Raw genomic sequence first — 27,295 nt, 5'->3', positions numbered from 1 at the left:
TTGCTCACTGACTGGCACCAATCATCCGTCATTTGCCCGTTTGCCTGCCTCTTGCCTCCCCATCGCCTGCCTTTCACCTATTCATCACCCACCGCTCGAGGTCCACCTGCTGATCATCTACCTGTAGCCTGCAGACCAACCACAGACTGCCAGTGGATCACCAGCTGCCTGCTGCTGCCTGGAAGTCCACTGTCACAGTACCTGCAGGTTTGGTTACACGTGGCTGCTGCCATTTTGAGACAACAGCCAGGACCTGCAGGACCCCCAGCCAGACTGATGGAGTCCTGTCTCCAGGACCCCTCAACCAGACTGACCACACCCTGCCTACAGGACCCCTGGCCAACCACGCCCACACCCCGAGCTGCAGCTCCCCATTTGCCAACACATTTGGAAGCCATTTGGCCATCTTGGATTATCCTGGAAGCGGAAGTTCCCATCTTTAGGTGGGGCAAATCCCATCCTGAGATGCCTACTGGAGACTGGAAACTCATTGTTAGGTACCTCCCATGCCTCAGGCTGCTGAAGACTGGGGGGTTTGAATAGTATATGACTGTTATGGTATAGTTTTTCTTTTTCTCCTTTTTGAAATTTTTTAAGATTTTATTTCTTTATTTTTCTTGCTCTATTTTCCTCTTTATTACCTGTTTTCTCAGAGTCTCTTTCTCCCTTTTCTCATGCTAACAACCAACTTCTTTTGATATACTTTCACTCTTCCTCAGATCTAGAACTTCTATATACTCTTTTCTTATCCCATTAACAGTTATATCCTACACCCCTCCCCATCCTCTTTGTCCTCCATTAGAAACTGCAGACCTTATTGCAAATCTGTTTGTTATACTGTAGATAATAATTGAACATATCCTTTCTGTTTATTATGACAATATTGTTAACGTCTTCATAGGGGCTATTTGGTTTAGGGCTGCATATTATCTGTACTGGGTACTGCTAATATTTATCTCCCCCTTAAAGAAGAGGTTTTGGAAACCTATAGGGTCACTATAAGCCTATAGGGGGGAAACTGTAATACCCCAGATCTGCACTGCTAGAGGGAAAGATACATGAACAACATGAGAAAACAAGGGAAGAAACCTAGATTCTGTATTAATAGAATTCAGTGATAGCATGGTAGAAGAAATGTCAGAAAAGGAATTCAGAATATACATAATTAAAATGATTCATGAGATCAAGGACCTCGGAATCAGACCAGAGACCCTTCATCTTATAGAAGAAAAAATAGGTCCAAATCTTCAATATGTCGACTTAGGATCAGATTTCCTTAACAGGACTCCCATAGCACAAGAAATAAAAGCAAGAATCAATAACTGGGATACATTAAAACTAAAAAGCTTTTTCTCAGCAAAGGAAACTATCAGCACTGTGAAGAAAGAACCTACAGAGTGGGAGAAATTCTTTGCACTCATACTTCAGATAAAGCACTAATTTCCAGAATATATAAAGAACTCAAAAAACTCTACACCAAGAATACAAATAATCCAATCAACAGATGGGCTAAGGAAATGAGCAGACACTTCACAGAAGAAGATGTACAAGCAATCAACAGATACATGAAAAAATGTTCAACATCTCTAGTAATAAGAGAAATGCAAATCAAAACTACCCTAAGATTCTATCTCACCCCAATTAGAATGGCAATTATCAAGAATACAAGCAACAATAGGTGTTGGTGAGGACGTGGGGAAAAAAGTACACTCATACTTTGCTGGTGGGGTTGCAAATTAGTGCAGCCACTCTGGAAAGCAGTATGAAGATTCCTTAGAAAGCTTGGAATGGACCCACCATTTGACCCAGCTATCCCACTCCTCGGCCTATATCCAAAGGACTTAAAATCAGCATACTACAGAGATACAGCCACATCAGTGTTCATAGCTGCTCAATTCACCATAGCCAGATTGTGGAACCAACCTAGATGTCCTTCAGTTGATGAATGGATAAAGAAACTGTGATATATATATATATATATATATATATATATATATATATATATATATATAATGTGTATATATATATATATATATATACATACAATGGAATATTACTCAGCTATAAAGAATAATAAAATTATGGCATTTGCAGGCAAATGGATGAAATTGGAGAATATCATGCTAAGAGAGATAAGCCATTCTCAAAAAATCAAAGGATGAATGATCTTGCTGATAAGTGGATGATGACACATAATGGAGGGTGGGAGGGTGGCAAGAGTGGAGGAAGGAGGGACTGTATAGAGGGAAAAGACGGGTGGGTGGGGTGGGGGGGAAGGAAAAAATAACAGAATGAATTAAACACCATTACCCTATGTAGATGTATGATTACCAAAAAAATGATTCATGAAGCAAAGGATGAGATAAGAGAGCAAATGCAGGAAATGAATGAGTACACCAATAAGCAGCTGAAAGAGCAACTGCTGGAAGCAAAAGATCGTTTCAACAGAGATTCTCAAAAAAAAAAAAAACAGAAATCCTTGAAATGAAGAAATCAATAAACCAAATAAAAAACTCAATGGAAAGCATCACCAAGGAAGACAGAACCTCAGGCAATGAAGACAAAATATTTAATCTTGAAAATAAAGTCGCCCAAACAGAGAAGATGATAAGAAATCATGAACAAAACCTCCAAGAACTATGGGACATCATGAAAAGATCAAATTTAAGAATTATCAGGATTGAGGAAGGCACGGAGATACAAACCAAAGGAATGAACAACCTATTCAATGAAATAATATCAGAAAATTTCCCAAACATGAAGAATGAAATGGAAAATCAACTACAAGAGGCTTACAGAACACCAAATGCACAGAATCACAACAGATCCACACCAAGGTACATTATAATGAAAATGCGTCACATACAAAATAAAGATGGAATTTTGAAGGCTGCGAGAGAAAAGCATCAGATTACATAAAGGGGGAAACCAATGTGGATATCAGCAGATTTCTCAGCCCAGAACCTAAAAGCTAGAAGGGCCTGGAACAACATATTTCAAGCTCTGAAAGAACATGGTTGCCAACCAAAATCTTATACCCAGCAAAACTAACCTTCAGATTCGAAGATGAAATAAAATCCTTCTAGGATAAACAAAAGTTTAAAAAATTTTACAAATAGAAAGCCTACGCTACAGAACATTCTCAGCAAAATATTCCATGAGGAGGAAATGAAAAACAACAATGTAGGTCAGCAAAGGGAGGAACTACCTTAAAGGAAAAACCAATCAAAGGACAAATCAAGTCAAGTTAAAGACCAAAAATAAGCCCAAAAGACTGGGAATACAAATCATATCTCAATAATAACCCTAAATGTTATTGGCCTAAACTCATCAATTAAAAGACAGAAATTGGCAGATTGGATTAAAAAGAAAGACCCAACAATATGCTGCTGCCTTCAAGAGACTCATTTCACAGAAAAGGACATCCACAGACTAAAGGTAAAAGGATGGGAAAACGTACCACATGCACGGACTCAGTAAAAACGGGGGGATTTCCATCCTTATTTCAGATAAAGTGGACTTCAAGTCAAAGTTAGTCAGAAGGGATAAAGAAGGACATTTCATACTGCTTAAGGGAACCATAAATCAGGAAGACATAAAAACTATAAATATGCCCCAAACAATGGCACATCATGTACATCAAACAAATGCTTCTCAATTTCAGGAATCAAATAGACCACAACACAATAATTCTGGGTGACTTTAACACATCGCTGTCACCACTGGATAGATCTTCCAAACAAAAACTAAACAAACCACAGAACTCAATAACACAATCAATAACTTAGACTTAACAGACATATATAGAATATTCCATCCATCAACAAGCAAATATACTTTCTTCTCAGCAGCACATGGGTCCTTCTCTAAAATAGACCATATGTTATGGCACAAAGCAGCCCTTGTAAATGCAAAAATAAAAGAGAGAGAGAGAGAGAGAGAGAGAGAGAGAGAGAGAGAGAGAGAGAGAGATACTACCTTGTGCTCTATCAGATCATAATAGAATGAAATTATAAATCAATGACAAAATAAAAAACAGAAATTACTCCAACACCTAGAGACTAAATATTATGCTATTGAATGAAGTGTGGATAACAGAAAACATCAGGGAGGAAATAAAAAAAATTCTTAGATGTAAATAAGAATGACAATACAACATATCAAAATCTCTGGGACACTATGAAAGCAGTACCAAGAGGAAAATTCATTGCATGGAGTGCATTCTAGAAAAGAAAAGAAAAAAATCAACGCCTAAATGACCTAAGATTACAGCTCAAAGCCCTAGCAAAAGAAGAACAGAAGAACATCAAAGTAGTACAGGATAGAAAATAATTAAAATCAGAGATAAAATCAATGAAATTGAAACAGAAGAAACAATTCAAAAAACTGACAAAACAAAAAGTTGGTTCTTCGAAAAAGTAAACAAAATAGATAAACCCTTAGCCACACTAACAAAGAGTGAGAAAACACAAATTACTAAAATTCATGATGAAAAAGGAAATATCATGACAGACACCACTGAGATACATAATTACAAGCTACTTTGAAAATCTATACTCCAACAAAATAGAAAATATCAAAGACATGGACAAATTTCTAGAGATTATGATCCTCTCAAACTGAACCAGGAAGACATAAACAATTTAAACAGATTGATATCAAGCAATGAAATTGAAGAAGCCATTATAAACCTACCATCCAAGAAAAGCCCAGGACCAGACGGATTCTCAGCTGAGTTCTACGAGACCTTCAAAGAACTCATTCCAATACCCACAGTAGTCGAGGAAACAGAAAAGGAGGGAACCCTTCCAAACTCATTCTATGAAGCTAGTATCACTCTGATACCAAAACCAGACAAAGACACATCAAGGAAAGAAAATTTTAGACCGATATTTCTGATGAATATAGACACAAAAATCCTTAACAAAATTCTAGCAAATCGCATACAAAAAACATATTAAGAAGATAGTACACCACGATCAAGTGGGGTTCATCCCAGGGATGCAAGGTTGGGTCAACATCCAGAAATCAATAAATCTAATTCATCACATCAATAAACTTAAGGTTAAGAATCATATGATTATTTCAATAGCTGCAGAGAAAGCGGTCAACAAAATATAACACCCCTTCATACTCAAAACACTAGAAAAAATAGGGATAGTAGGTACATACCTGAACATTGTAAAGGCTATTTATGCTAAGCCCACGGCCAACATCATTCTAAATGGATAAAATCTGAAAGCATTCCCCTTAAAAACTGGAACAAGACAGGGATGTCCTCTTTCACCACTTCTATTCAACACTGTCCTCGAAACTCTAGCCAGAACAATCAGACAGACCAAAGAAATTAAAGGGATACAAATAGGAAAAGAAGAACTCAAGCTGTTGCTATTTGCTGATGACATGATTCTATATTTAGAGGATCCAAAAACTCCACCAGAAAACTTCTAGACCTTATAAATGAATTCAGCAAAATAGCAGGCTATACAATCCACATGCATAAATCTAAAGCATTTTTATTCATAAGTGTGAAACATCTGAAAGGAAAATGATGAAAACAACTCCATTCACAATAGCCTCGAAAAAAAAAAAATACTTGGAAATCAATCTAACCAAAGAGGTGAAAGATCTCTACAATGAAAACTACAGAACATTAAAGAAAGAAATTGAAGAAGACCTTAGAAGATGGAAAGATCTCCTGTGTTCTTGGATAGGCAGAATTAATATTATCAAAATGGCCATACTTCCAAAGGCACTATACAGATTTAACACAATTCCAAAATTAAAATCCCAACGACATTTCTCATAGAAATAGAGAAAGCAATCGTGAAATTCATCTGGAAGAACAAAAGACCCAGAACAGCCAAAGAGTGGGCAGGAAGAGTGATGAAGGAGGTATCACAATACCAGAACTAAAACTCTACTATAGAGCAATAGTAACAAAAACAGCTTGGTATTGGCACCAAAATAGACAGGTAGACCAATGGTACAGGAGAGAACACACAGAGACATACCCACATAAGTACAGTTATCTCATACTAGACAAAGGTGCCAAAAACTTACAATGGAGAAAAGATAGTGTCTTCAACAAATGGTGCTGGCAAAACTGGAAATCCATATGCAATAAAATGAAATTAAACCCCTATCTCTCACCCTGTACAAAACTCGACTCAAAGTGGATCAAGGATCTAGGAATTAGATCTGAGACCCTTCACCAAATAGAAGAAAAAGTAGGCCAGAATCTCTATCACACTGACTTAGGACCAGACTTCCTTAACAAAACCACCATAATGCAAGAAATAAAAGCAAGAAGCAATAAATGGAATGGATTCAAACTAAAAAGCTTTTTCTCAGCAAAGGAAACAATCAATAATGTGAAAAGAGAGCCTACAGAGTGGGAGAAAATATGTTCCACACACACTTCAGACAGAGCACTGATCTCCAAAGTTCACAAAGAACTTAAATTTTACACCAAAAATACAAAGAACCCAATTAATAAATGGGCCAAGGAACTGAGCAGACACTTCACAGAAGAAGATGTACAGGTGATAAACAAATATATGAAAAAGTCTCATCATCCCTAGTAATTAGAGAAATGCAAATTAAAACCACCCTAAGATTTCATCTAACTCTAATTAGAATGGCTATTATCAAGAACACAAGCAATAATAAGGGTTGGCGTGGATGTGGGGAAAAAGGTACACTCATACGTTGCTGGTAGAGTTGCAAATTGGTGCTGTCACTCTGGAAAGCAGAAACTTTTCCTCAGAAAACTTGGAATGGACCCACCATTTGACCCAGCTATCCCACTCCTCAGTTTATACCCAAAAGACTTAAAGTCAGCATACTACAGTGATGCAGCCACATCAATGTGCATAGCAGTTCAATTCACAATAGCTAGATTGTGGAACCAACTGAGATGACCTTCAGTTGATGAATGGATAAAGAAACTGTGATATATATACACAATGGAATATTATTCAGCCATAAAGAAGAATAAAATTATGGCATTTGCTGGTAAATGGATGAAGTTGGAAAATATCATGCTAAGTGAAATAGGCCAAGTCCAAGAAACCAAAGGCCAAATGTTTTTCTCTGATAAGAGGATGACGATACATAGCGAGGGGGGGAAAGAATGAAGGAACTTTGCATGGTGTATAGGAAACTGGGGAGGGACGAGGGTGGGGGAAGGAAAGTAGAATGGTAGAATGAGACAGATAGTGTTACCCTATGTATATGTATGATTACATGAATGGTGTGACTCTACATTGTGTACAACCATGGAAATGAGAAGTTGTGCCCCATTTGTATACAATGAATCAAAATGCAGTCTGTAAAAATAAAAAAAAAATTTTTTTTAATTAAAAAAAATACATCACCTTGAGTCAGCTACTTAGCAATAACTTAGAAGTCAGGTAAATATAGGGTTTTAAAAAATAAGAACATTACATCTTAGTCAAAGACAACATAGATAAATAATGAATTATTGGTATATAATTTTAAAATGTGATGTGTTAACTGATGGAAATAAAAAATTCACCCTCAACATTTTCAAAAAGGATTACCTACTGCAGTTTAAGTCAACTGAACCTCTTCTGATTGTTTGCTAAGAATTTCCTGGTTTTTGGAAAACTGGCCTGTTTCAAAGTTCAGTTTGATTACGTGACTTTTAGCATGAGTGAATCCATATTGGTTAGGTATGGTATGCTGGGGTCTAGTGCAGGAGCTCAGTCCAAAGCAATGACCTCCCACAAATTTAAACACCTTTAGCATGAATTTCATCAACTTATTACATTTGCACACTTGATCTTCTTAATTCAGACACAGCAGTAAATCCTGAAATATATTCTTTCATTTTAACTTTGCTCATTAATCACCCGTATCCGGCCATTGACCTCACTACCACCCAATTCATTGGGAAGGATTTTTTGGAGTTCAAGTGGCGACAGACTGGCTCAAAACCCTGACGGAAGGGGAAACTAAGCTCGGAGAACAGAGGTTCCTCCACTGCTCCCTTGAAAAATTGGGCCAGGGCAGGAGCCAGGGCCTGGCTCTGTCCTCCACCACTGAACCTCAAACCTTGCAAATGACCCCTTGTTCCACATCCAGTGCCCCCAGCTCTGCGAGCCAGATGCTGAGCTGTGGCTGTGAGCCACCGGTCCTCAAAGGAATTCAGTCACAGGCAGTTTCGGGAAGGGGAGGCGCTTTTGTTTTGGTCCCGCATTCTAGATGGTGAGCACTTCGCTGGCAATCCACACTGCATGACCATTCAGGAGTTCTGGGCTAGAGGGAGACTGGAGGTCCCACAGAGGGAGGAAGAGGCCAGAGCTGTGTTCAGGATTTTTGAGCTGAACCGTGTAAAGCAATCCGCGTGTGTCTCTGGGAATTCTCTGTAACTCATGCCCATGGCGACTTTCACCCATGTCTGTTGTTTTGCTAAGTGCCCAGCCTGTGACTACCATCTAGGTCAGGTGCTTGCAAACTCAATCTGCTGAACTGCATCTCTGGTGGCAGAAGCAGCCCAGACTTCTTTCCACAGCTCTTTCCACAGCTACTTCTGGTCCTTCAGTTTCTTACATAAATGAGACTTCACCTTGGCCCTGGCAGTAGCCACGAGAAGGGTCCAGTGTTGCCCACAGGAGAATGTGTGACCATGAAAAGCCTATGACCCAGAGGCAAGAGAGTGTTTCCAGTGCTGGAAGAAACAGATATCTGGGTGGACAGTGTGCCCTCAGCGGTTAGCACGAGCCACGGTTTGAGAATGGGTCTGAGCCTTTGTAAAACTCAAATGGAACCAGACATTCATTTTTTCAGAATTTCAAAAAGAGGGTTCTACAAATTAAATCTAACTTGGCACCAGGGAAAACGTGGCTCATTCAGAGGCATCAGGTTTCTTTCTGCCTATGCTGCTAGGAAGACTTAGTCAAAACTCAGTTTTGAAATGCTTTTGTTTTTCATGCCAGGCACCTAGCAATATGCTGTCCCTTCTTGTTACACCATTCACGTGGCCTCTATTTTCTACACTCTCTACTTACATTGCAATATAAAATTACACTAGTTGCCTCTATAGTACTAAAGTGGTAACACAAAACTTTAAGAAAAGGACATTTAAAACTAGCAACAACAACAACTGAGGCAGACAGGATTATTTTCATTATTGTACCTTTATGTAAAAGTACATAAATCTCATTAGTACATAAAGATATAAACACTATAGAACTTGAAAAATAAGGCATTTTACTAAGAAAGAAATATTGTTCATGAATGTGTGTCCACCATTCCCATGTCAGAGTCCCTCATTTGTGCCACAAAAGCAAGGTGGCAGGGAATCATAATCTGTGTACAGGCTATACTCATCACAGCACGGGAGGGCAGGACAAGACTCGCTGCCGACTTTAGATGGGATGACCTTGCTCTGGAACTTGCTTGGATAGCATTCCTTTGCCGCTCTTAAGAAAAAACATACCAAAGCATGGGCTTAGAATTTTTCTTCACAGTGCATTTCTTACGATTATCAGGGCTGTCTAGGAGGTTGAGGGTTGGAGCCAGTCACACGTGGCACCAGCCCTGGGTGAACACTCCCTGGCCCTGTGCCAAGTTCTTCATGCTTTCCTACAACGGCTATACGTGTAAAATCAGGAGTGTGACTGGCAAGCAGGGACCCCCAGCTGCTCGCTGCAGGCGTGATGGGGAAGATGCCACAGCTGGCTGTGACCTGGCCTCTGGATTCACCACCTAACTCCAGAACGGGGGACACCAGTGCTGTGACAACCAGTCTCCTCCACACTTGAGGCCCTCTCCCCAAACATTAAACACCTCCCACTTGACCTGCACTCCCTCGTCAGCTGCCTTCTAAAGGACCTGTCCTACAGGCCCACCACACTGTCCCCAGGGCCACCAGCAACGGAATGGAGGAACATTCTGAGTCCTGACTCGGGCAAAAGGAGGTCGGTGCGGCCAGTCCTTGAGTCCGTGGGAGGCAGAGCTCATTCCCACAGCGTCCCCCTCGGGCTGTTCAGTCTATAGCGCCCAGGACCATGGGAGGCTCAGCAAGGGGCTGTTAAACACCTGAAGGGAAACCCAGCGAGATCCAGTGACCACAGAGCCGCGCTGACAAACAGCCTCTGGGCAGAGAACATTCTACTTAGGAGTCACAGCCCAAGCCAGAAGGAAATAACCCCCAGGTCCTGTGCCTTTGCCTCCTCCAACCTGCCTCACGCAGGGAGTGGCCACGCAGCAGACAAGGAGCAGTCAAGTGACAGCCCAGGTGCCCCACCTGAGGGGCGCTCACTCTACCGTCATGACTCACTTCAGTACACTGGAAACTTTGAAGAAAAGACTGAGGACCACACATATCAGCACAATGGCAGCAAACAGTAAGCCACTCCCAATGCCGATGATAATCTTCGTCTTGAGATCGAACATCTTTCACACCTGGACAGAGAAGTGCAGGCAAGCAGTGAGGGTGGCTTCCCCCCCACACGCCGTCAGCTACCTCCACACGCTTCCCTCAGGGAGGAGGAACGGACCCCAAACTCAGATCCTCCAGGTGTAAACCATGAGAGACTTCCCAGAGAGGCCGACGCAGGCCCAGGGCTGGGTAAGAGGTGTACTTCTGTAGGAGGAGGAGCTGAGATGCAAAATCCAGAGAAGGAGTGGAAGGACAGCCAGCCAGGGGCAGACTCTTTGCCTCTCACCAGCAGTGGTGGCCCTTAATTAACCATCAGGCCTGCGCTGGAGCTAATGGCTTTGTGCCTGGGCCTCTGAACTGCATCACATTTGGTCGAATGACCTCTTGCTGCACCTTAGCTTTAAAAATGTTTTATGGGTCTAAGGGAATCACTTTCCTTCAAAGAAATATTGTCTGACAATACTGATAATATGCAAACCTATTTTTTAAGTAGTAAATATTTGAGGGAAAAACCTTTTTAATTCACCCATTGCCAACTGGGTCATATCAAGTCATGGTTAAGGAGATTCTGGAAGTTTCCAGTCAACCACCACCCCAGGCTGAGATGGGGAGTGACCCTGGATCAGCTTCTTCAGGGGTATCTTATCCCTCATCTAATAGACCATGACTGTTCCTCCTGCCAGGAAATCTAATTTATCTGGAATAAGCAGTTTGCTTCATCTCACTCTAAAATTGGGGAATGGTGAGTCAAAGGAGAATATACAATCTGACTGGCAAACAGGCTAGTTAAACCATAGGTAGATAGGTAGATAGTTAAACCATCCAGAGATGTATTAAGGATGCTATTTAAAAAAAAAAAAAAAAAACTTTAGAGAGGAAGTTATTTTATCAGGAATTTCTCATACCTGTCATGTGAGGAAGAGGAATCTAGTCATCCTGGCAGGAGGAATTAAGGTCTATGGTTGAAGAGTGGATGTCTGCAAGCAGTGTTGTCCAGTGGTAGCAGAATGTGCCGACTCCAACGTTCATGCCACAAGCAGTGTGACATCAACCTGTGGGACCCCAGCTCCCTGTCTCAGAGTTCTGAATTCTGTTCCACATGTCGATAGGCATTAGCTCCTATGAAATATAAATACTATTTTGAATCAATTCAATATTTTCAGCTTTTTGACTACTAATCAAAAGCAGGTTTAAGATTTCAACTGAAGACTGGTAGAGTGTATGTTGCAGTTATTCAGTGAAATAACATGGAGCCTTTTACCAGGATTCAAGCACGTATTTGTTGACATTGTTAGATTTTCACATTACAAAATGAAAGTTAAAGAGGATACTGGTTGACAGGCTGGTATGATGGGTTCATCACATTGCAGCAGGCGTGGTAACAGGAACTGAGAGACCCTGGCATGGACTTGTTTTCTCCTGCTCCCCCTGCCAAGGACAACTGTAATTCCTAGAAAGCCTACGGAACTCTGCTCATCCGTGAACAAACATTAGGTAAGTTCTCATATTAAAGAAGTAAATTCACCAAAATATTGAGTGAAAGCATCCTTTTTTATAAAAATGAACATCCTAAACAAACATTAAATTCTTCTATTTATTCTAAACAAGTAGCGTCCAGAAGATCCATTTATTTTTAGACACAAATACATCATTCTTCAACATATACACATTTGTTTCTGTTTTGCTTTGTTTTTTGCTTTTGTTTTTTGTTTTAGGGGTACTTTACCACTAAACCACATCCCCAACCCTTTTTTTTTTTCATTTATTTTTTATTTTGAGACAGGATCTTCGTAAATTGCTTAGGGCCTCATTAAGTTGCTGAGGCTGGCTTTAAACTTGAATCCTCCTGCCTCAGCCTCCCGAGTCACTGGGATTACAGGCATCTAACACTGTGCTCAGCTCGTATCTGAAAACGAAGTCTACCAGACAGAACTGCAGTCTCCTGGACTCATATGCTGAAATGCTTCAATGTAGACAGACCCTCAGCAGTTCACACTGGACAAGAGCCAGGAAGGGCTGGGAAAAAGAACCTGTATCGGCCTGAAAAGGAGACTTCGTCATGTGTTCTGGGTCACTGAGGTAAAATAAGACCACTTCTCCCGTTTACATCGAACACTAAATCCAAAGTAACAACCCTTACAAGGAATGGGCCAGTTTTGACTTTTCACTTTCCTATCTGCTGCTACGATGAGACAAAGCATAAAATTAATGGCCACAATGAGAACTGATCTTACATATCCCAAACATTACATCCATTTTTGAAATCTGAAGTAAACAATATAAAATATAAGTTGGCGATCTGAAATTGTTTCAAGTCAAAACACTCGGTTTTCCAAGAACGATTAGGGGGGGAAAAAAGCCAAGTAAGCATTTTTTCATACCTCTCAACTATTAAATAAGGTCTTTGTATAAATTAAAATAGTACTTCAAACACATACAATACAAAATTAATGAACTACATTAGAAATCCTTAAATATGGGCTGGGGATATAGCTCAGCTGGTAGCGTGCTTGCCTATCAAGCACAAGGCCCTGGGTTCAATCCCCAGCACCACAAAAAAAAATCCTTAAATATTTAAAACCCTTAAGCAATACAAGTATACATAAATTTCAGCACATGGAAAACATTATAAGCAAGAATAACTTCTGACTTCGGTGTTAACTCTTAGTGTACAGTACTGGATTCACAGTAACAAGGGCAGTAAAAACACTGAGGTCACTTTATGTCAGCCGATGAGCCTTCACAGGACATCAAATACTTGGCTTTTATAAATGTTTTTAGGTTTGAGTTTTGTAATAAATAGGTAATAAATATCTGCAGGCCACTATACGCTGAGAGCTTATCTTTCTCCATTGAAAAGTCTTTCTCCAGAGTCACAATGTCTCAGAGGCAGCCCAGTGGGCGGGGAGTTGGGATTTTGCAGGAAGTCCATCAACAAGGCCACCTTGTCATCTATGTGCTCCTGGAGTTGATGTATTCGCTGATCAATGTAGTCCACAAGTTTCTTTTCCATCAGTTCCATATTTTTAGAGAGAATCTTCTCCAAGTAGGAGCAAATAGGTTGTTCTTCCATTCTAAAAATAAAGTTTTAAGAAGTCTATCAATTTTCCCAACTATTACAACAAAAACAAGAAAGCTGTGCAACCAGCAGTCAATGAACATGGCTGAAACTTGTGTCCACAGTTGCACTGTGACCAAAACACATAGGCAACAGGTGACCACAGCAGCCCTGAATGCCCAACACTTACTCCTTACTTCTTACTAAGTATTCACCTGAAGTAGGAACATAGAAGTGAAGACACACCCTTAAAAAACAAGGCTTTGACAGGCATGGTGGCACACATCTGTAATTCCAGTGGATTGGAACACTGAGGCAGAATTGCAAGTTCAAAGCCAGCCTCAGCATCTTACACGGCGCTAAGTAACTTGATGAGACCCTTACTCTAAATAAAACATTTTTAAAAAGCACTGGGGGTGTGGCACAGTGGTTAAGTACCCTGGGTTCAATCCCCTGTACAAAACACAAAACAATTCCACAAGCCTTTGAGAATAGCCTTGATTTTAAGCTCCAAATACATGAGAAAATTTCAGCTCCAAAATTTTATTTTGAAATTATCAGATTTTATTTAGCATGCCAATACAATTTATCCTGGTAACAAATTAATATGTACAGTTATAAAAATGTTTGGTGCTATCTAAGAAAAATGCTTCTGGATATATAAAGTATACGCAGAATCCTTTAAACAGCCAATTTAATTTTCAAACTCAGAAGTGTGGTAACATCAAGTCACTGATGAAAACTGGAGTTCCCATTTCCTGTAATTCATTATTCACAGTTTCGAGTTTATCAAGGTTTTAATTACCCATTCTGTTCCAGTAAGCTCCCACACCTGAAATGAGAACTGACAGTTGAAAACCTTCTGACCCCATCTCCTATACCTATACAGGTAAAGGATCCACTGTCCTGACTGGCCTCAGACTCCAAAGCTAACCAGAGACTGGGTTAAATCAGCATCACTCAGAACGCCAGTCACACCTGAAAAACCTTGGTTTTACTTTCTGCTCACTATAGGATTAATTCCTGGTATGTTCTTTCTCAAACTTAACACAGTTGCTTTAAAACAAAATCATTCTATTTCTGCAGTATATCAACAATCACTGACCGTCAAAGCTGTTTATATTTCTTTTCTCCTGGGATGTTTGAACTTGGGCAACTTTTCTTCCTGTTCTATGCTCACAGTAGACCTACATCAAGGTTGTCTGTTCATCGGCAGCAGAGAAAGTTTATATGTTAGCACCACCTATGATGAGCATGGGACGGTTCATTTCTCTTTGCAGGTTGCTGCCACCAGAATCAACCTGTACCCTGCTGTGTTCATCTGAGCAGTCACTTTGCTTTTCAAACAGTGTGGATTATTTCTGGGCTGACAGTGTTCCAAAGAGCCAATGAGATTTCTCATTGGATCACAAATACACCATATAATGTACCAATTACGTCTAGCATACAATTTTGATTTATTACGTCTCAACCTAATGCCTGCATATAGCCATGCTGCTGCAAGATTAAAAAAAAAAAAAAAAAAAAAAGTCCACTTGTTTTAATTTAAACTTCCAAGGAGTGTGTAGTTCATTTATCAATCAGTGTAGAACACTGATACTCTAGTATGCTTTTCTAATTACCGGAACCACCCAAAACAACTTGCCAGTTATCAGTGCCTTTTCATGTATGCAGCAAAGTTGTGTTTATAATGAAATTTCCCAATTTTCTCATGATTCTAATTTCTTGCTACTCTCAGCACTCTAGCAAAGGAAGACCAGTAGTCTATCTTCATATATTTCTCTTCTCCATGGCAACATTTCTCTAAGAGTGCATGTTTGGTTTGGTTGCATGCTATAGAGGCTTATTAGATGTGTCCATACGGATGTATTTACTCAGAACAGGCCTCCCATTTTCAAGTTCATTCTCCACTGTAGATGCTTTACTTTTTAGTAGTGACACAATACTGTGATAGGCTAAAAGCACTGGCACCAGTCACAGAGACATGGCATCAACCCCTCTATGAACTACAATTTCATTAGCTTTATCAGAAAATAAACAAAAATCCAGATACAAAAATATTTGCTCTGATCTGGTAAAATAATTAAAGCATTCATTTACTAAGTTGGCACGTTTAACTCCTCTCATTAACTACTTTGCTTCCTTTTTTTTTTTTTATCTTGTCATGATTTTTAAGGAACATAAGGAATCGCCACTTCTTTGACCATTTCACTTTAGACTTTTCTTCCTTATTCACTAACTTGTAGTGATGGAGAAACTGTAGCCCATCTTTTCTCTTTACTGGAACTCTGTGCATGAAGTGTAACACAAATGACATGCTGAACAGAACATGAACATTCTGATAATGGCAAGACTGGAGACACTGGCTTGGTGAGGGAATCCAGAGTGCAGTACTGATGAAGCAACAGATTTTCTTTAAGTTAGAATAATAAAGCTGATTCAGATTTCAAAGAAAGGGCTAATTTTAACCATCTTAGAAACTAATTAAAAATATAATCTCATTTTAACTAAGAAATCCTAATGACTGAGGTAGATGATGCTGTTATCAGATATAGAATTAGGCTTAAGGTATAAAAATGATAACTAAGGGAAAGAAAGCACTGATTTAAAATTATCTTCCTTTAAATTCAGGTGGATAATTCAGAATGCTTCCAATTCAATGTTCTAAACATGAAATCTGGGTATGACATGTCTGGGGCTCACTTCTCTATTTGAAGATGAACTCAGCAGTTGGTGAAAAGATCCACATGAAAACAGAATGCAAACCACGAAAACAGCTGTCCCCTTGAAAAAAATCAGTTACTCTGCATTTGATATTCCATCTGGGCTCATTCTTAACTGTTTAGGATATGGATTCCTGAAGGTTTCTTCAGCATTTTACTAATTCTTTGTTGGTTGAAGGGGCTGGGACTGTTTCTCCACACATAAATTGATCTTTGTCATAAATCACTTTTGTAATGAGAGAGCAGCTAGGACAGGTTGCCACGTCTTCCCCGTTCCCCAAATCTTCCTTGGTGATGGAAAAGTTATCCCCACAAGGGCAGCGGTAGAAATACGTTTCGGAGTCCTCATCATATTGGAAGTCCTTGATCTCCATCTCGTTGTGAGACACCCCCATGGCCATCGGGGCCGGCAAAACACTGCCCAGCTCCAAAAATTTTTGAGATCAGGTATTCTTATTGAAAATCTCTCTCTTAGCACTGTTTTAGGTGCGTCTCACAAATTGTGTTCAGTTTTTACTCAGTTCTATGTATTTTTCATTGTCTTTACTATTTCATCTTTGACTCATTAGTTATTTGGAAGTATGCTGTTTAATTACCAGATCTTGGAATTGGCTTGCTGTCTTTTGGTTATTGAAATCTACTTTGATCTTATAGTCAAAGTATGTTGTATGATTTTTATTCCTTTAATAGCAAGAGTTTGGATTTTGATTTTTTAGTTTGTGGGGTTTTTGCTTTATGACCAAGGATATGGCTTATCCCAGTGAAAGTTGCAAGGGTGCTTGAAAAGAATGTGTAATTGTTCCTGAGTTTCTATAAATATCAACTGTCAACAAAATCTTGTTTGTTGATAGTGTTCATTTCTTCTATTAAGTTCCTGTAATTATGTCTAGTAGCTTTATCAACAGGTGAGAGTCGGGCATTGAAGTCCTCAACAAATATGTCTTTCTCCAGATCTGTTTTTACTTCAAGTAGTTTGAAATTCTGATGTTTGATATGTACACATTAGGAGTGTTATAATTGTACAATTCCTAATTCAAGGGACTTTCTTTGCTCTGAAGGTATTTCATCTGATATTACTATACCATTCCTGCATTTTTTGGATTAATGTTGGCATGGCATATCTTTTCATTTTTAACCTATGTCATTGTATTTGACATGGACTGAATATAATTGAGTTTTCTTACCTACTTTCTAAATCTATTCTATATTGGTGAACTTAGACCATTAAAGAGACTACCAAAATATAACTGTCTTGCTGGGCATGATGGTGCATGCCTGTAATCCCAGCACTCAGGAGGCTGAGACAGGAGACTCGCAAGTTGGAGGCCAGCCTCAGTAATATAGCAAGGCCCTAAGCAACTTGTCTCAAAATAAAAAATATAAAGGGCTGGGAATGTGGCTCAGTGGTAAAGCATCCCTAGGTTAAATCTCCAGTACCCCTCTGAAAAGATAGGTATGTACACACACACATACACACACATAATTGTCTTAGGTGTGTCTACATACATGAAGCACCATATTAGATGGTGCTATGATTCTGCCTCCACCATTAAATGACACTCATGAGGACAGCCTATTATATTTACCTGTCCTTACCCATCCCGTTGGTTTTTCTTCCTTCTTGAGATTCTAAGCATGTTCTTGTCAGCATTCCTTAGGAACTTGCTTTATCCATTCTTCAAGGGTAGGTCCACCTTCAAGTGCAGCCGTGAGACATGTAATGCCATTCTGGTCAACAAGAGGCTACATACATGATGGTGGTCCCTTAAGATTACAATGGAGCTGAGCAGCTCCTCTTGCCAGTAACACTATAGCCATAACGAAGCTGCAGTGCATTACTCATGTGTTCCTGGTGTAAACAAACCTGTGTACTGTCAGTCATATGAAGGTAAAGCACATAGTCATGCAATACTTGATAATAAGCAACAACACTATTGCTTTGTATATTTACAATACTATACGTCTTGTGATTTTTACATATTCCTTCTTAAATATAAAAGAGTTTATGTAAAATAGCATGCCACATTATGCTGGCAGAAGCCTCACACACTTCGTGTTACTGTGACTCAATTTCATCAAGGGGCCATGTCACATGACTGAGCGACACTATTCAGGTTTGTGTAAGTACACTCTATGGTGTTCCATAATGAAATGCCGAATGACCTGTTTCTCTGAAACGTGTCTGTCATCATTGACACATGTCTTCTACTCAGCTCTTCACACCACTCTAGGAGCGCAAGGGAAAGCTGCTGGAGTTAGGGCAAAGACCTTGCCATGTGCTTGCTGACTCCAGCCCAGTACAGGACCCAGAGTATTACCTTCTCTTTCCACAGCAGTGAGTGGGGTCGGGGTAGGGGGAATGGGCAACAGAGGGAAGTCAGTACTTCCACTAGGGTTTGACTGGAATATTGTTCATAGGTTTTGTTTTGTTCAAATTTCCTTTCCTTGGTCCTTTAGCTAGAAGAAATAGGGTTTTCTTGGAACTTTTGGTTTCTGTTCCAATTGGCTGTTACAGGTTAGAGATCTCTGGTGCCCCATCTGAGATATGAGGCCAAAAACCCTCACATTGTGTCAGACACTGACTTCTTCCTTCTACCCTTCAGTTTTGGTATGTTTGTCTGTTATGTTATATCCAGGGATTTTTATTTGTAAAAGGAAAATCTGAGAGGAATGGGGATATTCCATTTTGGCTGTATCCAGAAGCATCACAAGCAGTTTTTAAATCACTGTTTATTTTATTATTTTATTATTATTTTTTTGCCATCTCACATAACAAGTATTTACCATTGATGTGGACTATCAACAATGGAAAATTAATGTTTTCTATATATCCCTAGTGAATAAGAAATACCTTTATTTAAACAAAAATTTTTCCAAGTTATACCCCCAATTTCTTTTACTTTTTGAGACAGAGTCCTGCTAAAATGCCCAAGGTGGCCTCAAACTTATGCTCCTCCTGCCCCAGCCCTCTGAGTTGTGGGATTATAGGTGTTCACCACCAAGGTTAGTTCAACAAATTATTAAACTCTTAAAAGCTTAATACTATTGGAAACCTTGAAAAATGTTCTGGGGATGGGGGATAGCTCAGCAGTATAGCATGCACTTAGCATGTGCACAACCCTGGGTTCAACCTCTAGCAACCCCTGACCACCACCTGCTGCCCATTCAACCAATACAACCACCTCATTTTATATATGAAAAATACTGAGTAACAAATTTAAACAGTAAGGCAAAATTGTTAATCCAGGACTCGAAGTGCAGTCCCAAACTGCAGGTTTGTGGGATATTTCAGCATAGTCTATATAAGAAGTATAGAAAACATAATACTTAGCTACTCAATCAAGTTAGGGCTGCCAAAAAGTTAAGAAATAGGGGACCAGGGGATAAGGGCCTATACAATATAAATAATTAGGAACTTAATATATGTTTTGATGACTGAAAGATCAGCCTAGGTTCAACATGACTCAAAGACAATCTGCAATGATGGCTCCTCTGGGCAAAAGAATGGGCCTTTCTTGGTTCCCTCAGCGCCTCTCCACTCATGCAGCTAACTTCCCGCCCCAGCTCACAGTGCTGCTGCACACCCTTCCCCTCGAGGCCCGGGAACTGTGCAGCACCTTCAGTCACAGGCACTTCTGTCAAAGCCACCCATTCCGCTCTGCAGAACACATACTGCCCACAAGGGGTTCACGGAGAAATGTAAAAACTGCTAAGATTTTCTCTGGAAACAGATTTCATTGAGACAAACCCGTTTCCCTTCATCTGATTCTCTCACCCGCCGGCTCCAAGCCACACTGGTCTTAGATAAAATACTCACGCAACACCGACAATGCCTTCCCGGGGCTTGGAGACGTTTTCCTGCCACTTGGCATCATGTCCCCCTCGGAGATGGTTGACTCGACTGCATAAATTCTGGAGAAAGGGCAGCAACTCAGAGCTGGGCAGTGAGCTGTCACTTGCTTTCTTCGGTGAGAAAGAAGATACTGCATTCTTAAGAGCATTTTCAAGAAGGGACCGGTTCTGCGGCGCAGTCTTACACGCGTCACGGTTGGGGGTCCTTCCCGCCCCCGGTGGCCTTGTGCTTTCATCGGTGAAAGTCTGCACGTTTTCAGTCCCGTTTGCAGAGGTCAATCCAGTTCTGAACGGGAAAGGCGTGGAGGATGACTTGTCCAGGGCTCCCGAGGTGGACGACGGCTGGAGCGCAGCCATGTGCTTGTACCCGGCAGTTCCCAAAACGGACTGAAGCTGCTCTCCCAGGGGAACGCGGTTCTAAGCCAAGGAAGCAGGTAGATGTCAAGATTAAAAACGACAGCTGACTTTTTAAAAATATTTTTAGTTGTAGATGGACACGATACCTTTGTTTATTTTTTAAATATATTTTAGTTGCAGATGGACACAATACCTTTATTTTATGTATTTAGGTGTTTTTTATTTGGTGCTGGGGATCGAACCAGTGCCTCACATGTGCTAGGCAAGTGCTCCACCAACTGAGCTGCAACCCTGGCCCGACAGTTAACTTCTGCAGCCCTGACTGGGAGTCGGGCACTGTGCATTCCTTCATTTATCCTCAAAACATCCTCAGGAAGCAGGTCATTACTATTCAATATTGAGGTGAAGAGAGACAGTCAAGAGGTCCCTGGCCAAGGTAACCAGCTGGTAAGTGGCAGAACCAGCACATAAATCCAAGCAACCTAACTCCACAGACAAGAGTTAAAGTTCTTTTCTGAAGAAAATATTAAAACAAATACTTATGGCTTAGGATGTGGTAACATGTTAGTGGAAAATGATTAGAGTAGCACAAAAAAGCATAAAGGCATTTAGACAGGAATGTGTCCATATATGAGTATATAAAGAGCTATATATACATGTATGTACATATACATGATTTTATATGTGCTCAAACACACATAACTAGATTTCTGAAAATTTAAGTGCTTAATTCTGAATAAACGTAAGATTTCTTAAAGAATTTACTGCAACTTTTTTAATTACAGAAAATTGAAACATATATCACCTTGAAAAAATTAGGGGAAAAAGCTATTTTTATTTCAGAGGTGAAAAAAAGCAAGCTGTAAATCATGAATAACTCAACACGTTTTCTTTGAGAAAGTCAGACACTCCTTTCAGATAATATTGAATGACGATATGCTATATATACCTTTTTTTTGGTACCAGGGATTGAACTCAAGGGCAATTAACCACTGAGCCACATCCCCAGCCTTTTTTTTTTTTTTTTTTTTTTTTGCATTTTATTTAGAGCCAGGGTCTCACTGAGTTGCTTAGAGCCTCGCTAAGTTTTTGAGGCTGGCTTTGAACCTGGGATCCTTCTGCCTCAGTGTCCTGAGTCACTGTAATTGGGATTACAGGTGTGTGCCACCATGCCCAGCCTACTATGTACTTTTGATGTAGATTTTTCTAGTCAGTAATTCCAAACTGCTAGTCTAAATATGAATCAAAAGCCAGAAATGTCAACTACAATAACAAAGAAATCAGAAAGGTCCTTATATTTATTAAATAACAGGATTGCCATTTCAGACTCTCATGAGTAAGAGGATCCAACTTTGATAAAACATTTAGGGAAACAAGTAATCCCAAGGCATGGGTGAAAAGGGAGAGGCTGAGACTTGTCCCCAGGCCTGTGCTTTCCCCCAGCACAGGCCTTGCCCAAAAAGGTATGTGGTTACATCACTTACACGGAAGCTGTTTTGGTCATGCAATAAGTCCATTTATACTCAAATACCAAAATTTCATGATGCTTTCCAGGGGCACATCCCATAGGCACCTGCACTGTTAACAAGCAGTACTGGAGAAGCAGGCACAACCTGTAAGAATCACTCCGTAAGACTTTCTCACCAGGAAGAAGTCTTCTGTTAGTACTGAAAGACTTAACCTTCTGTCTTCCCCAGAGTGTTCCCTGAAGGTCCTATATTTAATCTTTTAGTATGTGTATAGGGGCAAGCAGGTTACAGCACACTAAGTTGAGTGGAGGGACTTGTATGTGTTTCTGTGTGCACAATATACTCCAGGACACATGCCAAGCTGTTTTCCAAGGTTACTCTGGGGAACAGGACAGGGCTAGGAAAGCCTTCCTACAATTTACTTAATACACTTCTGAATTAACTGAAATTCACGGCCAAGAAAATTATTGGAATTAAACCAAAAATACTTATTAAGCCTGTTTCCAAAATCTTGCCCACAGATTAATTTCTTGTTTTTACATTTTCAATCTCTCTCTGTACTGAATCCTTCCACTCAAACATCTATTCTTAAAATAGATCATTTATAAGGCTTCTGTTTAAAATATTGACTCTTCAGGTCATAAATCAGGGTATTTTACACATTCCAAAAGATTCTCAAACAGGCCACTTACCCTATTCTTTTTTTGTTCTTTCCATTTTTTTTATTAAAAATCATAAATTTACATAGGGCAATGTTGTTTGATTCATTCGGTTATTTTTTCCCTCCCCCCACCCCTTCCACCCCTCCCACCCCTCTTTTCCCTCTATACAGTCCTTCCTTCCTCCATTCTTACCACCCTCCTTGTCCCTAACCCTAAACCTAACCCTAACCCTAACGCTAACCCCTCTTACCCCCCATTATATGTCCTCATCCGCTTATCAGCGAGATCATTCGTCCTTTAGTTTTTTGAGATTGGCTTATCTCACTTAGCATGATATTCTCCAATTTCATTCATTTGCCTGCAAATGCCATAATTTTATTATTCTTCATGGCAGAGTAATATTCCATTGTATATATATGCCACAGTTTCTTTATCCATTCATCAACTGAAGGGCATCTAGGTTGGTTCCACAATCTGGCTATGGTGAATTGAGCAGCTATGAATATTGATGTGGCTGTATCTCTGTAGTGTGCTGATTTTAAGTCCTTTGGGTATAGGCCAAGGAGTGGGATAGCTGGGTCAAATGGTGGTTCCATTCCAAGCTTTCTGAGGAATCTCCACACTGCTTTCCAGAGTGGCTGCACTAACTTGCAATCCCACCAGCAATGTATGAGTGTACCTTTTTCCCCACATCCTCGCCAACACCTATTGTTGCTTGTGTTCTTGATAATCGCCATTCTAATTGGGGTGAGATGGAATCTTAGTGTAGTTTTGATTTGCATTTCTCTTATTACTAGAGATGTTGAACATTTTTTCATATATCTGTTGATTGCTTGTACATCTTCTTCTATGAAATGTCTGTTCATTTCCTTAGCCCATTTGTTGATTGGGTTATTTGTATTCTTGGTGTAGAGTTTTTTGAGTTCTTTATATATTCTGGAAATTAGTGCTCTATCTGAAGTATGAGTGGCAAAGATTTTCTCCCACTCTGTAGGCTCTCTCTTCACATTACTGATAGTTTCCTTTGCTGAGAGAAAGCTTTTTAGTTTGAATCTATCCCAGTTGTTGATTCTTGCTTTTATTTCTTGGGCTATGGGAGTCCTGTTAAGGAAGTCTGATCCTAAGCCAACAAGTTGAAGGTTTTGACCTACTTTTTCTTCAATAAGATGCAGGGTCTCTGGTCTGATTCCAAGGTCCTTGATCCATTTTGAGTTGAGTTTTGTGCAGGGTGAGAGATAGGGATTTAGTTTCATTCTGCTGCATATGGATTTCCAGTTTTCCCAGCACCATTTGTTGAAGAGGCTATCTTTTCTCCATTGCATATTTTTGGCACCTTTGTCTAGTATGAGAAAATTGTATTTATTTGGGTTTGTGTCCATGTCCTCTATTCTGTACCATTGATCTACCTGTCTATTTTGGTACCAATACCATGCCGTTTTTATTACTATTGCTTTGTAATAGAGTTGAAGATCTGGTATTGCGATACCCCCTGCTTCGCTCTTTCTACTGAGGATTGCTTTAGCTATTCTGGGTTTCTTATTCTTCCAGATGAATTTCATAATTGCTTGCTCTATTTCTGTAAGGTACATCATTGGGATTTTAATTGGAATTGCATTGAATCTGTATAGGACTTTTGGTAGTATGGCCATTTTGACAATATTAATTCTTCCTATCCATGAACATGGGAGATCTTTCCATCTTCTAAGGTTTTCTTTAATTTCTTTCTTTAGTGTTCTGTAGTTCTCATTGTAGAGGTCTTTCACCTCTTTTGTGAGATTGATTCCCAAATATTTTATTTTTTTCGATGCTATTGTGAATGGGGTAGTTTTCCTAATTTCTCTTTCTGAAGATTCATCACTTATGTATAAAAATGCATTGGATTTATGAGCATTGATCTTGTAACCTGCTACTTTACCGAATTCACTTATGAGTTCTAAGAGTTTTCTGGTGGAATTTCCAGGTTCCTCTAAATATATAATCATGTCATCAGCGAACAGGGATAGTTTGAGTTCTTCTTTTCCAATTCGTATCCCTTTAATTTCTTTGGTTTGTCTAATTGCTTTGGCTAGAGTCTCAAGAACGATGTTGAATAGAAGTGGTGAAAGAGGGCATCCCTGCCTTGTTCCAGTTTTTAGGGGGAATGCTTTCAGTTTTTCACCATTTAGAATGATATTGCCCATGGGCTTAGCGTAGATGGCCTTCACAATGTTAAGGAAAGTTCCCACTACCCCAATTTTTTCTAGTGTTTTGAGCTTTAAGGGATGCTGTATTTTATCGAATGCTTTTTCTGCATCTATTGAAATAATCATGTGATTCTTAACTTTTAGTCTATTGATATGGTGAATTACATTTATTGATTTCCGGATGTTGAACCAACCTTGCATCCCTGGGATAAAACCCACTTGATCATGGTGCACTATCTTTTTAATATATTTTTTTGGCAGTGCTGGGGATTGAACCCAGGGCCTTGTGCTTGCAAGGCAAGTACTCTACCAACTGAGCTATCTCCCCAGCCCGAGTCTAGTTGTCTTTTAAAGTCTTTTTTTAGTTTGTGGGTTCCTCATCAGTTCCTTTTTCCCCTACTGCTTTTTAATTTAATTTTGAAGAAACTAGTTGTCCTAAGAAATTCCCGGTAGTATGAATTCTGTCATTTGAATCCCTGTGTGTAGTTTCTCTTGCTCTTTGACTGTCTTCCGTGTTCCTATAAATTGGTGGTTGGATTCAGAGGATGAGATTCAGAATATTTTTGGTTTTTCCTCCCAAAGTGGTCATCAATGGTGTCGCATTGTTCTGGGAGGAAGTGTATGGCGTCCACTTGCTTTTTGTGATGTCAGTGGTAATGCTACATTTCTGTGTGTGTGTGTGTTTTTTTTTTTTTTTTTTTGAGATTTCTCTTATGATGTTGAACATCTCTGTATATTTAAAGGCCATTTTTAAAGGCAACATCTGTTCATGTCTTTTACTCTTTTTTTTTTTTTTTTTTTTTTTTCAGTGCTGGCGATTGAACCCAGGGCCTTGCACTTGTGAGGCAGGCACTTTACCAACTGAGCTAAATGCCCAGCCCCATCATTTTTTCTATTATACTTTTGATATATTTTCTTTGACCATTTTTGGTAAATTCTTTAAATGTTAGGGAGATAAGCACTTTGTGATAAATAAATTGTAGATATTTTCTACTGGCTTTGATTTTACTTTTCAAGTTTTTGACAGGCAGAAACTTGATAAATTATTTGCAGTCATTTATCAATGAGTTTTTATTTACTGGATTTTTTTATTGCTATATTTTGAAGTTATGTACAAGTGTCTATTTAAAATGTAGAGTTTAGCCATGTGCTTGATTGTAACCCCAGAGAATATAAGGAAGCTGAAGCAGGAGGGTCGAAAGTTTGAGGCCAGCCTCAGCAACTTAGTGAGACCCTGTCTCAAAGTGAAAAAGAACTAGGGGTGTAACTTAGTGTTAGAGCACTGAAGGTTTATGAGTTTCAACCATGTCTGCAATCAAGATACAGATGTAGAACATTTCCATAACCCTGAAACGTATTCTAATACCCTTATAATCCATCCTCCCCTCCATGCCTTCCTTAAGCACTGATCTGCATTCTACCCTACATATTGGAGTGCATTTTTGGAATTATATAGAAATAGAATCATACCTTGTATAGCTTTTCATATCTTACTTTTTTTTCCACTTAGTGTAATGATTTTGAGATTCAGCCATGTTGTCACATGTATTAGTAATTCCTTTTTACTGTAGAGCAGTCTTCCATTACATAGATATTACTCATTTATTTATTTCTTCACCTGTTGATGGATGTTTTTGTTTGTTTCTAGTTTAGGATTTTTGAATAGTCACTATAAAGATTTGTCAGTCTTTGTGTGCATATATTTTACTTTATCTTGGGTAAATATGTAGGAATAGAAGGGCTGGGTCATAGGATAGGTGTATACTTGGTTTTATTGACAAACTTTCTGAAGTGGTTGTATCATTTTACATTCCCATCTGCAATGTATAAACTGGATTGTCTACATCTTTGATGACATTTTATGTTCAGTCTACGTAGTTTTATTTGTTCTGGTGTGTATGGTAATTTTTAAACTCAGGATTATCGAGGAGTTATTTATAAACAATAAATTTTACCCATTTTAAAATGGGTCCAGGGGCTGGAGTTGTGATTCAGTGGCTCAGTGGTAGAACGCTTGCCTGGCACATGTGAGGCCCTGGGTTCAATACTCAGCACCACATATAAATAAAATAAAAGCTCCATTGCCAACTAAAAAAGAAAATTATATAATATATATGTGTATATATACATATATAAAATAGAAACACCTTTCTTACAAAAATTTAAAAAAATAGAATGGGTCCAGTTCTGTGAGTTTTCACACATACATATAGCTACATAACCACCACCACAATCAAAAATAAAAATAAGCCAGGCATGGTGGTGCATGCCTGTAATCCCAGTGTCTTGGGAGACTGAGGCAGGAGTGTCTCAAGTTCAAAGTCGGCCTCAACAAAAGTGAGGCACTAAGCAACTCAGACCCTGTCTGTAAGTAAGCTACAAAATAGGGCTGGGAATGTGGCTCAGTGATTGAGTGCCCCTGAGTTCACTCCCCAGTACCAAAAAGAAAAAAGAAAAGAAAGAAAATTTTCCTCATGTTCTTTATTAATTCTTCCCTTGTTCCAAGTCAATTCTGATCTGCTTTCTATCACTATAGGGTTTTTTTTTTTTAATTTTTAAAAAAATTTTTTTATTTTTTTT

General features: G+C 39.4%; 3 protein-coding genes across 3 annotated transcripts in view; all 3 read right to left on the bottom strand.

Annotated features, from left to right (window-relative positions):
* Positions 1 to 8,773: 8,773 nt before the first annotated feature.
* Positions 8,774 to 10,941, bottom strand: FAM24A (family with sequence similarity 24 member A; the record flags this gene model as incomplete). Its single annotated transcript, XM_079138427.1, is given in 4 exon segments — positions 8,774 to 9,449; positions 10,310 to 10,429; positions 10,431 to 10,509; positions 10,938 to 10,941. Coding segments are annotated over 4 exon segments (366 nt in total). The 3' UTR covers positions 8,774 to 9,286.
* A 2,055-nt stretch (positions 10,942 to 12,996) lies between these two features.
* Positions 12,997 to 27,295, bottom strand: part of LOC306660351 (ATPase PAAT-like) — a 30,191-nt gene continuing 15,892 nt past the window's right edge. Inside the window, exons 5-6 of the mRNA XM_079138493.1 lie at positions 20,010 to 20,461; positions 12,997 to 13,485 (exon numbers count right to left, since the gene is read on the bottom strand). Coding sequence (XP_078994619.1) covers positions 13,251 to 13,485; positions 20,010 to 20,461 — 687 coding nt within the window. The 3' untranslated portion in view covers positions 12,997 to 13,250. The remainder of the gene's footprint in view (positions 13,486 to 20,009; positions 20,462 to 27,295) is intronic.
* Positions 15,582 to 16,644, bottom strand: LOC306660349 (diphthamide biosynthesis protein 3-like). The gene has a single exon (XM_079138492.1). It carries the CDS (start codon positions 16,591 to 16,593, stop codon positions 16,339 to 16,341), a length of 255 nt encoding a protein of 84 aa, XP_078994618.1. The 5' UTR covers positions 16,594 to 16,644; the 3' UTR covers positions 15,582 to 16,338.

The sequence above is a fragment of the Sciurus vulgaris genome (genome assembly GCF_902686455.1).
Source record: "Sciurus vulgaris genome assembly, chromosome: 4".
Taxonomy (NCBI): Eukaryota; Metazoa; Chordata; class Mammalia; order Rodentia; family Sciuridae; genus Sciurus; species Sciurus vulgaris.
The sequence above is the reverse complement of the archived record's forward strand: the minus strand, read 5'-3'. Positions and strand labels throughout refer to the sequence as shown.